The sequence below is a fragment of the Eretmochelys imbricata genome, chromosome 14 (assembly GCF_965152235.1).
Source record: "Eretmochelys imbricata isolate rEreImb1 chromosome 14, rEreImb1.hap1, whole genome shotgun sequence".
Taxonomy (NCBI): Eukaryota; Metazoa; Chordata; order Testudines; family Cheloniidae; genus Eretmochelys; species Eretmochelys imbricata.
Window position 1 is genome coordinate 23,310,552 of NC_135585.1, and position 16,242 is coordinate 23,326,793.

The 16,242-nt window shown below is 47.9% G+C and overlaps 1 protein-coding gene across 1 annotated transcript in view; it reads left to right on the top strand.

Annotated features, from left to right (window-relative positions):
* The window catches only part of PIK3R6 (phosphoinositide-3-kinase regulatory subunit 6), a 57,580-nt gene extending 41,410 nt beyond the window's left edge, over positions 1-16,170 (top strand). Inside the window, exons 12-20 of the mRNA XM_077833929.1 lie at positions 1,008-1,107; positions 3,174-3,296; positions 4,092-4,202; positions 5,637-5,727; positions 6,654-6,724; positions 8,128-8,218; positions 8,977-9,047; positions 11,191-11,303; positions 13,000-16,170. Coding sequence (XP_077690055.1) covers positions 1,008-1,107; positions 3,174-3,296; positions 4,092-4,202; positions 5,637-5,727; positions 6,654-6,724; positions 8,128-8,218; positions 8,977-9,047; positions 11,191-11,303; positions 13,000-13,156 — 928 coding nt within the window. The 3' untranslated portion in view covers positions 13,157-16,170. The remainder of the gene's footprint in view (positions 1-1,007; positions 1,108-3,173; positions 3,297-4,091; positions 4,203-5,636; positions 5,728-6,653; positions 6,725-8,127; positions 8,219-8,976; positions 9,048-11,190; positions 11,304-12,999) is intronic.
* Positions 16,171-16,242: the final 72 nt, after the last annotated feature.

Here is a 16,242-nt window from a genome sequence, read left to right on the forward strand (position 1 = left end):
TGGGCTGGTATGAGAGCTTCATGGAAGTCGCCTCTCCTGCTAGGTAACACCGAAGGCTCAGGCCTCAGAGGCACCAGGTCTGTGGTGGGCTGCAGTCTGGAAGGGGAAGGATGATCTGGGAGCAGCAGGAAGGGATGTGGTGGGATTCTAGTGTTAAAGTATCACACGCCCCGGGAGCCAGGGTTGAACCTCTGGCGTTAAAAGCAGGCGCCACAGCTGCCTGAGGTGACAGGCTCAGTGCTGTTAGCTCAAAGGCTGCAGCAAAAATGTAAATGGGGCTGATCAAACATTTCCATGTGAAAACCTTTTTTCGATGGAAAATTGGGTTTTTGAGGCAGCAACAACTGAAAAGTTTTCACTCCTGGCGTTTTCATTTTTTTTTATGAAAAGTTGAAATTTTCCACTGGGGACAAATGAAATATTTTCCAGCTCACAGACCTCTCTGTGACCACCCCCCCCTCCCCCCTTTACACACACACTAGAGAAGGCCAAAGCGCTGCGTGGTGAGCGTGGATTTACATTAACGTGTGGTAAGGCCCGACATGCCAGCCGTCCGTGAGCCTAAAGAACAGAGCTGGTGGGAAGAGCGGGAGGAAGGATAGTACCATGGTTAGGGCACTTGCCTGGGACGCATGACCCTGGTCCCCTCCTCCTCCCCGGAGACATCCTAAGGGATCTTGGGCTGTACCCCATTTCCAGGTCTATTTTTTTGATGACTGCACTGCCCTGCCTCACAGGGCTGCTGTCAGGGTAAATAAAGATTGTGACCTGCTCAGACACTATGGTAATGCAGCCCAGACACATAGGAAAGGAGTGTGAAGAGCACAGAGCCCTGAGGGGATTAGTGGTGGAAATTGTCCCCACACTGAGGGAGCAATGCTGTTGAACTTCGGGGCCCTACCAGGATGCAGCTGTGGGCTCTCATTCCACAGAAGCAGTCGGCTGTGGTTGGCTTATAGCAAACGTTGTAACTTTAAAAACAAATGTATTTTGTTTTTTATTTCAAGGAAACGAGAAACCAGACGTGTTTTCCTGACACCGAGGCTGAACCTGCAGTTCTATTACATCCCTGTTGTGGAGGGGCAGCCAGACACCTGGCCCACTCAGGTGAGCGATCACGTAGGGGGGCCTGTACCCTCTCTCACCTCGCAGCCTTGCAGACGGGTTACCAGGGCTTGGATTGAGCTGGTTGGAATGTTTTTCTGGGGGCCCACCAGGTTTCTGTAGGATTTAAGATTTTGTGTCTAGCTTTTATGGCTCTGAAAAAACCTACCAAATGGAACCCAGTGCAGGGCTGTCTGGCTGAGTCTGCAGACAACCTGAAACCATAGCTCTGAGCAAGGTATCAATGGTTCAGTTTGTCCAAATGGGGTGTTGACTATGAAACCTAGAGATGATATTTAAGATCTCAACATGACTTATTTTATTGCTGGTCATTTTAACAGATGCATCCAGCTACTCTGGGACTGTAGAAGGAGCTTAGGATCATGCATAGGGCCTTTGCAGGGAAACAGTTTTTCATTTTGGCTGATCCGTGCTTCCAATCAAACACTACGGCAGTGAAAATGAGTCTATTTTCCTTCTGAGTCTGTGCCTGTACTAGGGGGATATGTGGCATCAGAGACATGGGACCTGTTTCTTGCTCTGCCACTGACATGTTGCGTGGCCATGGGCAAATCACCTTGCTTCACTGTGCCTCGGTTTCCCCATCTGTAAAATGGTGGCAGTATTATTATGTTAGCACCTAGGAACTCCAGTCATGGATCAGGACCTCAGCGCATCAGGTGCTGTACAAATACAGAACACACAGATGGTCTCTATCCAAAGACCTGTCAGTCTAATGAGCTCCATGTTTGTGAAGTGCTTTGAGTTCTTTGGATGAAAATTGCTACAAGTGAACAGCATTATTTACTGAAGGCCAGATCCTGCAACGAGTTCCACGCACTGGATCCCTGTGTCCCCACAGACTCCATTGGCATCAGTATGGCCACACGGAGACTCAAGGGTCTTTCGGCATGGAGTTCAGGGCAGGATCAAGGTCTAAATGAGGTTAGAAGTTGGGACAGCCAGAAACAGGGAGGATACTGTTTGGATCAGCACAAGGCTGAGATGCTATCATGGTCCCTATTAGAAACCAATGAACATTTACAGCTCCTGGCAGTCTAAATATGCCCCAGAAATGGCAGTATATCCTGACAGCATGTGCAAGTATTATTAGTTAAGTTAATTCATCAACTGTCTTTATTCTGGAGCACCCAGAACTGCAGAAAATGTTCTAGCTGCTCCACACCAGCAAGCAAAGACCCAGACCCTGCCCCCAAAAGCTGACCATCAAAACTTGACACGACTCCATGAGGATCATAAACCGACCAGTGAGAGTGCACAGTGGAGAGGGGGTAAGATTGGGAGGTTACTGAGGGTCTGTCTACACTGCGTTTGGAAGGTGTGACTCCAGCATGTGTAGACGTACCTGGAGCTGGCTTTGATCTGGCTAGTTCAAAGCTAGCTCTGGTAACAATAACAGTGAAGCTGCGGCAGTATGCACAGCAGCCACTCAGATATGTACTCAGGGTCCTGTGTGGTCAGGGTTAGCCCAACAAGCTGTCTGTGTTGGCACGGCTTCACCGCTATAGTTACCTGATCTAGCTTTGATCTAGCTAGACTTGAGCTAGCTTTGATCCAGCCAGATCAAAGCTTGCTTGGGAACGTCTACACATGCTACAATCACACTTCCCAATTGCAGTGTGTAGACATACCCTCCGTCAGGTGTGAACCACACTTGCATTGTATTACCCACTCTGGTACAGCTAAAAATAGCAGTTTAATTGCGGTGGCATGGGCTTCCACGCGGGCTCTACAAGCATACAGAGGACACGGGGTATGTCCTAGCGTTGCTGAAGCCACTATATCTACACTGCTATTTTTTTAGCCATGCTAGCACAGGCAGAGCTAGCATGCGTGTCCATCCGAGCTGCTGTCACACCTCGGATTGCAGACTAGACATACCCACCGAGGGAGAAGGTTGGGTTAATAGCAAGATTGCATCCCAGTCAAAGCAGTCATTTGCTTAGCTTCTGGTGTCTTTAACCCTTTCCTTGAGGGATATTATTCCGTGCATAACAAGCAGGTGCAAGGAGCTGACTGTCCTGTGCTGTGTGTTTCTCCTCCTCCAGGATCATACTACGCCTGGCCAGATGGAGCTCTGCGAGCTGGCTGTGTATCTGGGCAAAGCTGACCCTTGGTATGAGAGCAACATCAACACCCTGTGTCACATGATCCCCAAGCTGGCCACCATGGTACGAGGGGGAACCCTTCCTTTTGTGCACTACTTGTGCTGGGTGCCTCAGAAACCACAATGGGGCCTCTGAATGAACTTCTCAGAGGCTAAAAGCGCCCACCTCATGTTTCTCGCTGAGTTCTGTACTTTCTCAGTCATGTGGAAAATACAGAGTGGCAGCATCACACATTTTGGGGTGCACAGTTGTGCTTATGTGGTCTGCAGGGCTCTGATTTCCCAATATTTAATGATTTGTTCAGGTTTTTGATCATTTTTATTCCTGTAAGAATATTCCAAGAGCAGTCGTGCGGGATGGCTGAATTGGTGATGGGGAGGGGGTGGAAATGGGCTCACATTGCCCCCACCCAGTGAGTAGACGCCATGCTCTGAAACGGATGGGACGGAAGGATGAAGAGCTGTATCCTTGCTGGGGCACTTCACTGCAGCAGATTGTGTTTGGTCAAGGCTCAGTGTTGCAAACTTAGTAACTGGGGTGGGGGAAGTGAAATAGCAAAATGAGGTGTTTGCTGAAAAACCTGTCTGTGAAGGGGATTTGCAGCTCTCATTGCCTGACTTTTTCAAAACATTGTCAGATCTGCTTTAAACAGGGGCGGTTGGGTGGCATGGCAAAGGGTAGAGACTCTCCTCCTCTGTGGTCTTTCTCTGACTGATCTCCATGTAGAAATGGAACACTCTCAGTGTGTGCGGTGGGGGGGGTGTGCCTCATTGTGGTAATTTACCAAGAGGGATAAAGATCTGAGTGATGATTTCAGAGAAGTGACTGCAGGTGATGCAAACTGTGCTTTCCACACAGCCCTCCTCCCTGAGCATGTACCTCAGGTCTGACCCATTCATTATTGATGTGATCGCTTACTACGTGCGCCTGGGCATCCAGCCAGTCTATTTCCAGGTCTATGCTGTTAAGGTCAGTGCCTTGTCTGTCATCCTTTAACATAACACACCAGCAACAGCCCCAAACCACACCCTAGTTCACATCCCCGATGTGGAGGAGGGCTTGCTGGCCCAGCTGTGCAAAGCTCCCAGGTTTTCATGCAAATATCAGCTTTAATCTACATGGTCTCCAGCCCCCCCAGTTTTCCCTCTGAGCTCCTGGTTCTAGTGATCCTCCAAATCTCATAGGGAAGCTGAGATGGAGCCATTGGGCTCCCTCTGGGTCACCTCAGGGCCATGCAGAAGAGCTAATTTCATGTGATTTTTGGCACTGAACCATAAATCGGTCCCAGGTTCCTGTTTAACTGGACCCAGGTTTGCTGATGAGGTGCGCAAGTTCCCTTTGTTCAGATTCTGTGCTTAGATTCTGTGATGAAATATGGAATCAGGTGACTCATGGGAGGTTTTGCCAGACTCTACCTCATTGCTGCAGGGTATCTGGATTTCCTGAAACCTTTCATGTATTTCCTGCCATCTTCTCTGAAACAGAATCAGTGTCAGATCTGACATTCAACATGAGACAAAAACAATTACCGAAGGACTTTAATGAGACCACCTGGTTAGATCATTAGCAGGAACTGTTCCAGGGCCTCTATCTCCAAACACTTGAGCTGCCTTCTCCACTTTGCTTCAAGGACTAGATTCATCAGGTGGGAACAGAACCAGATATCTCGCTATCTTCTGCGGGTCAGCCGCAGAGGGGAGCCAGTAACTCATCTTGTCAGTGCCTCACAGGACTTTATCTCCTTCCTATCACTCTGGCATTGTTCCAGCCCCCACCTCACTTGATCCTCGTGTCATACGTCTGGTGATTTTGTTATTTTTAAATTATTTTTATTTCCCAGTTTTTCTCCTCCGTGTTGCAGACTCATGGCCAGGTGACTCTCTGGGCATTTCTGTCAGCACTCAGGTGCCACAAACAGGAATTTACATGCCTCAGAGCTAATCAGCATACTGGTACAGGGACTGAGGGTCTTGCGTGGGAGCCCTCACTTCAGTCAAGATGACACCTGATGGTGAGGTGTACAGTGCCCCAGGAGAAATCCCCCTTGTTTACATTACTGGCCAATTCCACGTTCTCGTTCTGGAAGTTCTCGAGCTCCCTGATACTGTGAGTAGATTCTGTGATGAAATATGGAACCAGGCAACTCTAGGGTGGTTTTCCCAGACTCTTTGCAGGACTGTCCTTTCTTCCAGAGCTTAGCTGTCCTCTGTGACGAAGGAGATGTGCATGAAATCACTTTTATTCCTGGTGTGTACCTTGCCTCTGGTTGCTTGTTCCACATATGGAGTTACAGCCCCTTTGTGATATCACAACTGGTTGCTGCAGAAATGACTGTGATGTCAAAGAGGGTCACTATGTGGGGACCAATCAGGAGCTGTTCCCAGAGGTCTTTTCCTCTTTCAGATTCTCTTCAGCAATGCGGCTCAGGAGCCAGCAGAGGACGTGTTCCTCACCGAGCTGAGTGCCAAGGTGCAAGATTGCAAAGCCCCCAAAGGTGCGTAGTGGGTTTCAGCATCTCCTCTGCCACCAGGAATTCCCCTTCATCCCTGCTTGCCTCTCTCTTTAGTAAGCAGTCACACTCACCTCCATCGCCCCTGGGTCCTTCCACACACAGTAACCGAAGCCACAAGGTCCCGGAGTGAGGCAATAATCTAATGGCTGATGAGGATTTCAGCTCGTGCATGTGTCTCCTTATGATTCACAAGCTGGAAATCATTAGCCATCACGTCAGTGCACCTGTGGAAAGACTGGCTTTTCAAGTCTGAAATCAGGGCTGCGCAGAATACCCATTCATAGGCACTTGCCCTGCAGGCTTAGAAAATGCACCATAGTGATGCTGTGATGTGGTATAGCACCTCCCAGCTGCATCTCAGAGTCAAGTACTTGGATGCATGTGGATACAACTCCCCTAGCAGGATACAGCCTGAAGAGTGATCCCTCAGATAACGCGCTCCCATTCTATATAGGGCTTTATAGATTGTGGCTAATGCCTTGAATTGCTCTTGGAAGCACATGGATAGCTAGTGCAAAGCTTCATGCATGGGCATTATATGTTTGTAGTGCTCCATCCCAGTAGCTGAAACTTCCAGGTGCTTCCATGAAAGTATTTCCAAGCAAGGTCGGAATTTGAAAAATGTAGAATTTTTTTTGGGGGGTGGGGAGAGGGGGAAATTTGAAAAAAAACATTTGCAAGACGTTCTGCCTCCAAGTATTGTTGGTAGGCTGGGGACACGTGGTAAAAGAACAGGCAAGGAAACCTCCTGGCTCCTAATGCTGCCGTTAGAACTAACCTACAGCAATATAGGCCAATCCTGCTCCCATGGGAGTCAATGGATGCCTTTGCATTGCAGCTGAATGTATACCCTGAATGAGCAGTGTTGCCATTCGGATCCTAACTTCCCATTGATTTCCCTCTTCCAGACCATACGCCAACAAAGAAGAAAACAACACTGGAAGTCCCTGGGGCAGATCTCACAGTAACATATAGCAAGGTAAGAGGCGACTCTTTGTCCCATGGCCTCACTGCTCGCAGGACTCCTTTTGGTGGATCTGGGAGCTCTCTGCATGCAGGGCTCTGGGGCAGATTGCTGCGGCAAGGGAAAACTGCCTTTGCTTTTGCCCCTGTGAACGTGGCTGTGCTCCTTTCAGCACATGCATTACTTGCAGGCTGAATGTGCCAGGGTATCATCTTATCTGAAAAGAGATGTCAGCTCCTGGATCAACCTTTGTAATAATGAGCCAGCTGTTGCTGCGACATCTGGTCCCCCTGTCCTGGAAATCTTGATTAGGAAGCACAAGACCCCTTACTGGTTAACTGTAAAGTCTAGCCTGTGTGATTATGATTTCTAATGAGCCCTCTTTTTTCCTCCTATTGCACATCTACAGAGGAGGGGCACTTTTCAATGAACACCTTGATCATCTATTGTAGTTGTCGTTTCCCTTTGTTTTGAGTCCCTGAGCATTGCCTATGTCCAGCTAATGTGTTTGTAAAGGGGTTCAGCCCCATTTACACTAGCCCTTAAGCAGTGTTTAAAATCACGTTAGCGAACACTTTTTTCAGAACACACATCTTTTTCCTAGTCTAGACAAAGCCTATAGGCCCAGTTCTGCCACCGTTATTTAGACTGCGTAGTGCTTTACTCAGCGACCAGTCTCACTGAAATCAGTGATGCTACTCCCTGAGTAAGACACATGTGCAAGCGCTGGAATACATTGCCCAGGGAGGTTGTAGAATCTCCGTTACTGGAGATTTTTAAGAGCAGGTTGGACAAACACCTGTCAGGGCTGGTCTAGATAATACTTAGTCCTGCCTTGAGTGCAGGGGACGGGACTAGAAGATGACCTCTCGAGGTCCCTTCATGTCCTACGATTCTATGATTTCCTGTTCTGCCTGAGCAGCTTAGACTCTGTTGTTGTTTTTTTAACATGGCCCTTTATATTTATCATTGTCCCACCTTTTTTCCTCTCAGTTTAGATGGGTTTTCCCCACTCCTAATCTTATGCTCTTTCTGTCATTAAGAGGGGCTGGCAGGGTGTCTTTCTGGGTTTAAGCAGGGGCTGGGTGACCGCGTCTTGCCTCGTTTCGAACCCACTCAAATATTGTGGGTTTGAAAGCTCAACTGGAACATGAATGCTATCAGGTTTGCTTAGGATAGGCTGTGAGAAAAGCCACAGAGGGAGGAAATCCAGTGGGGTGAAAAGTGGAGCAGAGTGAAAAACAGAGGAAGAATGTGAAAGTAGGAACAGAGAGGGAGGGGGCGGGGAGAGAAATCAAATGAAAAAACAAATTTAGCCTGTCCCAGTGTGCTCTGGATCAGGCACCCAGTTGGTTTCATGCAGGCCTAACATGTTAATCACCATGAATGTAACTGAGTGAAACGAGCCTTTTGTGCAGGTTTTGGTGAGCGATCGGAAGAAGGAGGTAGATGTCCTGCTGCGATCTACTGGCCTGGTGGTGAAAGCCATTCCCTCCAGTGAAACAGAAGGTGAGGATTCTCCAGGTGGGACACTGTTTGCTGAGCTGTCAACTCTTCAGCGTTTTGGGGATTCCTGAGCAGGACCTTGGAAAAGCCAAAGAAGAGGCTGGCTCCCAGAGAATCCATCCCAGCATGCTCAGTGCATGCTTTGGCTGGGTTTGGGGAGCTGAGTCCCCGCTGCGTGCAGACCCATGTGCTGCAGACATGATCACTACAGCTCATGGTCACGTATCTGGCTGTTGAGTCTCATGCCCCACTTTTAAGGAGCTCCCAGTAACTGAGGCTGCAGCACTGGACTCAGTTATGCTTCTTTGTGTCATTATATCCCACCTCTTCTGCATTTGCCTGACCGGGGATGAAGGGAGGAAGCAATGCCTTTGGGGGATAGACCTTCAGCTGGTGTAGACTGTCATAGCTCCTCCTTTGCATCTGGCCCATGAGCCCCAGTGGAGATACCCCCTTGGGGTGACAGAGAACGGAGTCATTGCAAAGGCCGTGCTCTCAGCCTTATGTAGCGCAAGGGAATAGGATGGGAGTAGCTTGGGTTGCTCTCCGGGGCCCCCTTGGGCTGACGCGAGGAGCTGGACCCAGGCACCCCAGGCAGACAGACACTCCTTCTAACAGAGTACCTTTGGGGATGATGGTAGGCACACCAACAAGGGTTAGCAGTGGAGGGTCCCAGAAGACCTCACCCAGCCAAGGCAAGGCAAGGCAACCTGAGCTGACCTGTGCTCTAGTCTCAGTCTAACGCCCCGATTCTGTTGCAGATCTGGTGTGCTTGGATGTAAATATTGCTGAAGTCGTCAAAACCTCCAACCTGTCTGGAAGATCGTTTTCTGTAAGTAGCTGTGGCCCCTTGGCAGGAGCGGTGGAAGCACCCTAAAAGTGGGGGGGGTCACAGGCACCTGAACCATGGCCCCGCCCCCATGCTGCCCCTTCCCCCTGAGGCCCCACCCCTTCTCCCCAAGGCCACGCCCTCCGCTCACTCCTCTCTGCCCCTTCCTCTTCTCCTCCCCACCCCCCCCCCCCCCGTCGCTCGCCCTTATGGCCTGTAAAAAGTGTGGGGACCCCCGGCGCCCCTGTCCCTTGGAGGTGGTGATTCAGAATCACAAGCTGAGCAATGTTGGGCCAGGTCAGTGCTTGAATGAGAGCTCTCCCAGGAAATCCCAGACTGCTGCAGAGTGGGAGGAAGGAGGGCCAGCCAACCTGGTTATACAGACATGGTGTAAGGGTCCTGTCCACACTGCAGAATAAGGGCGTTAAAAAAGGAAGACAGCACCCCAAACTCCCAATCCTCTCAGGGATGGGTCCACCTGGAATGCAGAGCAGGGCTTAGAGTGCCTGACCCCACAGATGCTACTGAAGCTACTGCTTACTACCACAAACAGCCTATTATTGGCAGGAAGCTACTCACTATAGGAATAGTGCGCTCAGCAGGGTTTGCAGGATCTGGCCCATTGCTCAGGATTCTTTGGAATGAATGAATGACGTAGCTGGAGAAATGTAATTAGAAGCATGATTATTAGAGATTTTACTTATTGCCACTGCAAAGACTGAAGAAGGAAATCCCCCATTGCTCTGCAAAAGTGGGAGGAGATATTGCACACAGCTGGTCAGAAAGTGGTTTCAGTTTGTTTTCTCCCCTGGCAAATTTCAGCTTTTTGCTGGAAACCCAAGCAGTTCTGTCACTGTCCCTCAATACTGCCTGGACGGAACACCGCGCATCAGCATTTCTCCTCTGCAAGACTGCCCTTGGAGCAGCGTGCCTTGGTGTGTAGTAGATATTATGATCCAGGGGACAAACATCCACTAGATACAGGGTTTGATCCTTGTTTACAGGCCCCTTTGCCCTGCAAGAATGGTGCAAAGAGGGTTTAGTATAACTGAAGGTATGAGGGCAGCTTGTGGGGGCTCGCCGGTGCTAGCTCGAATCTAGCAGGGCAGCTGCGGCAGCACAGACCCTGTTGTGAGCTAGGGACGCTGGCTTGTACAGCCGGTGCCAGAACATCTCACTGCTACTTTTAGCTAGCTTAAAGCTAGTTTGGGTGTGCCTACGTGAGTGGCAATCACACCCCCAGTTGCAGTGTAGATATATCCTGAGAATCAGGTCCTTTAGGGCCAAATGGACCAAAGGCCTGTTTCTTTATCACCTATTGCCATGTATTTCAGGCAGCCCGGGTGAGATTCAGTGACTCACAGCCCAAGGGAAGGGCGGCTATAAGCCACCTTTGTGCCCTCCCAAACCTGGGCTGCTCTGGGGCCTTCAGTGTACCTTAAACAGCCCTAGGGGCCTGTCAAAGTTATGGCAGCCTCCCCCATCTCCACTGAGTCACAGTGTTGCCTAGAATCACTGCAGCACTGAGCGCCGTAGCCCTGCCCTGACTCACCCTTCCTGCCCCTGCCCCACCTCCAGCGTGACCACAGGCTACACCAGGGCTTGCAAAGGGGTCCTCAGAAAGCAGCTTTGCAGTGCTTGTGTCAGGGGAAACCTTCCCACAGTGGTATAAAGGTCTAGAGTTGGGGGTGGGAGATCTCACCCCAAGACTCTAACACTAACAATCCTGTGTAAGGCTGCTTGAGCACCAGGCCTCCCCAGTTACTATGGAGACTCTGGCCAGTGATTCTGGAAGCCTATTTTGGGACACCTTAAGGGGGCCTGATTTTCAGAATTGTTGAGCCTCTGCATCTCTCACTGACTTCAACTGGGGCTGTGGGTGTTCAACACCTTTGAAAACTAACCCCTTTAAGGAGCCTCAAGTTAGGCACCCAAATCACTGGCTGCTTTTGAAAATATTGGCCAGTTTGTGTCGGGGGAAATAAAAGGAAGGAGCCAGTTCCCTCTTTATTCCAGCAGTCATGTCTTGTGGTCCAAGGTTCAAAAATAGATGTGCGTAAGCACATACATTCACCATCTGTCTCCGTGCAGCCTTGAGAAGGTAAGTGAAAAATTCAGCAGGGCTTTTTCTTCCCTGTTGTTCCAGTCAGCAACAAACAAGATCAGAACACGCAATATCAAAATCCAGTGCATGGAACAAAGGACCTTCAACCTGTGCCTGGACAAGGACTTCAGAAGGACCTACACGAACGTGGTCAGGTAAGGCCACTTTGCTGCAGGGCTTTTAACAAGCAACAAGCTATTGATTTAAAGTTAGACGCCCCCGGAGACACAACATGTCTTTTCACGAGGGTCATCAGGACTACAGAAGAGGTGATGTTGGCTAGTGCCCAGGCCTGGAAGTCAGGAGCTATGGGTTCTAGTCCTGACTCTGCTGCTAATTTGATGAGAGGTCTTGGGTGAGTCACATGGCCTCCCTGTGCCTGCTATCACCAGGGTAAAACCAGTGATATTGACCTTCCTTTGTAAAGTGTTTTGAGATCTTTGCCTGGAAAACACTATGTCAGTGCAAACTATTTTATCATATATAGTAAATGTTAAAAGAGAGTGGCTCAAGCAGAGGGCTGGGGGCCAGGAGATCTGGCTCATTTCCCAACACTGCCACAAACTTCCTCAATATCTCTGTATTCCTACCTTCCCATTTGTAAGGTGCAGATTATACTCTTCTACCTCCCGTAGGGGGGTTCTGAAGCCTAACTCATTACTGCTTGTAAGAGACAAGGTGAGTGAGCAAATATATTTTATTGGACCAGCTTCTGTTGGTGAAAGAGACAAGCTTTCAAGCTCCACAGAGCTCTTCTTTAAGATTCATGGATAGAAAGCATTATCCAAGTGCATGTTTGAACATGATGCACTGGATATGGATACAGTAATCTTCATTTCTTGCTTGAAACCATTGTATAATGTTGTTTACTGTTAAATAGCTGCTTGAGTTCTACCCCAGCAGTGGCAGCATTTCCGTGGTGGTGGAAATGATTCTTCTCTACAGCTTGTGGAGTGATTTTGGATCCTTCAGGATAAAAGGCACTGTAGAAATCTGAAGGTGGGAGTGGGTAGTCTGTGTGAGCAGCTTTGATACTATAGCAGCAAAAAATGAGGTTTTTTTCAAGAATTTGTGCAGGCTGGCTTTGTATTTTAGAAACCACAATTTCATAATTTTGCCCAAGTAGCATCCACAACAAAAATGTATCATGTACCAATTCACATGCAGCCACCACAGTCATCTGCAGGGGTTTGAACCCAGGACTCTAAGCACAAAAACGCAAGCGACCACTCAAGTAGAGCTGGTTGAAAAATGTCAACAGTCAAAATTATTTGACGAAGAAAAGGAAGATTCTTTTTTGTGGATGAAAATGTGTCCCTTTTTTAAACTAGCTCAACAATTGAGTTGAAGGAAAAGCCCTTTGTGTGACAAAAGTTGGCTGTACAGTCACAAACCAGCCACTTAGAGGAGATGGGATCATACACTAGACCAGAGCATTACACATGCTCACATAACTGTGCACATAAACGCATATGCAGTTCTGACAGCTGGGTGTGCAAACTGGTATTAGTGCATGGATTTCAAATGCCTTCAAAGTTCGGGGGAGTTTGAAGGTGGTGTTTTGATTCAGGCCCATTTGTAATATTCTGGGCAGTCCCCTGAATCAAACTAAGGCTAGCCTAAGGCACTGTGTAAATCAAATAATAATAACAATAATATGCTTTAGATAATCTTTCTAGCAAAAACCAGTTCAAGATTACAAACATATTATACATCTTAGTTCCATGGATGTAAATCCAAAGCAACAGCCAAAGCCAATGGAGTTACTCTGGATATACACTGGTGTAACTGAGATCAGCATTTGGCCCATGATTCAGCATGTTTAGTGAAAGTATGTTTCTTCTCTTGCAGTGTGGAAGTTTCTCCTTGCCTGGAACCCAGCTATTGCTTGCAAAAGACCAGGACAATGAAATTCAGCCTGCATGAACCAGAGGGTGTGGGACTGGCCAAATACATGCCCAAATATTTGCTGTTGCCCATCAACACCTTTGCAGGCATCATCCAGTGAAGAAGATAAGAAAAAATTGGCGTGAGAGGCATTTGTAAGAATCCCTGGTCGGGTCACAATCGAATGGGGACCAGAGAACACACTAAAAGCCCCTCCTGTGACTTCGCAACAATTTCTCTTGTAAAGCTTCAACTCTACGGGAAGTTAGGGCTCAAAGAAGAAAGTAAAAATCAGGCAAACTGTTATAATGCCATGGCTTAGGGCTGAGCCAAGGAACAGAGCCTCGGGGAAGGTGGAAGAGCAGGGAGTTCCTGAAATGCTGGAGAGTGCGGCTGGGCTGGGGAATTGAGCACAGAGGGAGATAAGCAGGAGTCAGACTATTATTCTCCTGTGTGTGTCTGTAAAATACCTTGAGAGGGGAGGAGGGGCTTCTTCGGTAGAAGGATTGGAAACAAGCTGGCAGAGTTTGGCTTCTGCTTGCTTTAGGTGTGGCACAAGGTGCAATTATTATTATTTAATATTTTATATTACAGTAGTGTCTGAAATCCCTAATCAGGGATCAGTGCCCCATTGTGCTGGGTGCTGCACAGATACACCTGAAGCTACGGTCTCTGTTCCAAAGCAATATATTTGAGTCACCTTGGGGACACAGGCAATTGCCTCAAAACATTCACTCAGCAAAGAAGAAGGCTTGTAAGGGCTGATTGGAATTGAGTAGAACATGTGCATCACTAGGGTCTGCCCAGCTCTCACTGAGGTCTGTGGGAAAAACTGCCATGGACTTCCATGCTAGTGACTTTGGCTAGCATCGAACAAAGCTCCCGTAGTAGCAGGTGCACAAGTTCCTATCTTCTTTCCTGCTCATTGCCAGCTGAAGTCATTTCAGATACCAAGTGTAGATTCATTAACTTGTCAGATCTAATCCCAAACATCCAGGACAGCGCTAACAAAGCTTCCCTTAAATCCTGGTAGATGTGATCATTAAACCTTCCTTGCGTGAGACTGTCAGTGTCTGCTCCTAAACACTGGGTTACACAAACCCCAAATTGTTCTCTGCTTCCACACCTCATTGCCAGTGTTGATTTGTCACAGGGATGCAAGAAACAGCTACCCAAAGAACCCATCAGTGGCTGCTCTAGTTTCTTGGCCTTTATGTGCTTTCTCTTTGGTTCACATGCTGTAGATTGGTGAGGAGTGCCTGAGAGCCCAGAGCAGTTTACAGGTGGTAATGCATTGTAACGTAGTGCATATTGGGCCAGGTTAATTTGCGGTTCCGTAAAGTCTCAAGTGCAGCCCACGCTCCCCAAGAGATTCTGCTCATCGCCAAAGCAGCCCGAACAGGGGATGGTGCTGCTTGATGAAGGTGACCGTAGGGGAGTGCTGAGTCAGTGCATCCCAGCTGGGGGTTAAGCCAGCAAGACTCCCACAAGAGCTGCTGGTGGAACTTTAGGCTGCACGCCCCAGCAGAATCCCTACAGGACTATGGCAGGGAAAACAACATCCCCCCTTGCCCCCAGAGGTGACCCCACACTCCTGCCATGGAACAGGTGGCCAGGCTGGGATGTGACTTGTGTCTGGCCAATGGGAGCTGTTCCTCTGACAATCAGGGGCTACTTAATTTAGTGCCTAAATGTGGAATCAGAATGTATCCAACCAAACTTTAGGTATCCAAGTTTGAAATGTTGGACTGCAATGTTTAGATCGGGCCCCTCTAAATAACCCTTCACAGAACTGCCTTGATTAAGGCCCAAATATTTTGATGACATTAGGATTTCTTGGACATTTAGGCCCTGTGGACACTGGGGAAGTTTGGGTTAAATTTCCCCCCATGTAGGCTTTAAAGATTGTCTCAGCCCTCCTGCAGCTCCCATCGCTGCCCTGCTCTGCGATTTTTAAGATGAAACAACCATTTACTCTCGCTCCTCACTGCAAAATTTTTATCTTTTACTTTCTAGCCAAAGTTTTACAAACTCCCAGCTTAGCATATTGCATAAAACTATTACAATGAAAACAATTCCCCAGGAAGTGCTATTGAAATATACTGCCTGCTGGCAAATCACCTTTAAAACTGATGGCAGGTGAGAGGCTCCCTAGCAACAGGAGAACCTGGCAGCCCCCCAAATCATTTAATTACAAAAAAAAGTAAATGTGTGTGTGAGAATCTCTCACACACCATGGGGCATCCTCATTGTGAGACCCTCATGGCTTGGGTGTGTATTGAGACATTCACTGTACTGCCAAGTGACTCAAGTACTCGAGAACTGTGATTTCATGAAGAGCTATGCTCCCCAAAGTCTGTTATTCCATTTATGAAAACTGTATATTGCACTTTTTCCTCCAGAGGGGAAAAAAAGCTAAGTCCTATTGTTGTCCCATAATCACTGGGGTTACAAAAATAATCCAAAAGTTTAATCCAGGGAATTTCCTTCCCCCTACTGCACTGCACTTCCTTGTATTCGGATCTCACCAGAGCCCCTGAAGGAAATGATATTTTTGTTATGCTAGGAGATTTAGCCACCTCATTCCAAGTTCAGCTAACCTCAGCCTCCTGAGTCCTAACGAGGGGATACAAGATAAACAAAGCCAGAAGCATTCAGCAACAGGGCTTTCGTGTCTTCAGCATAAACAGCATTGTCTTTAACCTCAGTTTACTCATGGTTTATTGTAAATTATTAACAAGCAACAACATAAAATTTATGTGGAAAAGAGATGGATTTTGCCCCAGAGGGAGACACATACAAGGGAAACCCCAGGACTAATGATGGAAAAGGAGGTCAAGAAATGCCTGGATGAAGCCAGCACTTCTCTTCCTATGAGCTGCTATGTAGGGCAGTAATTTGAGAGGCTGACAAACAGCTCCTCACATGTCCGCCTGCCTTGGGATTTAACTATAGGTTCACTTCGCCTGGCACGCTAGACATAACCAGAGACTTGTATGGTAGCTTTGAATTTGTACTGATGTATATAGGTATTAACTATGTATAGCTGTATATGATGTAGATGGATTATAAATTATTTGTATAGGTGTAATGGATTATATATATTGGAAAGTGCAATCTTTTTACTTATTTGATTAAAATGGCATTAAAAAACCCAAATGGGTGCCAATGTGTGTGGGCACGTGCGTATGTGTGTGAAAGAGGAGA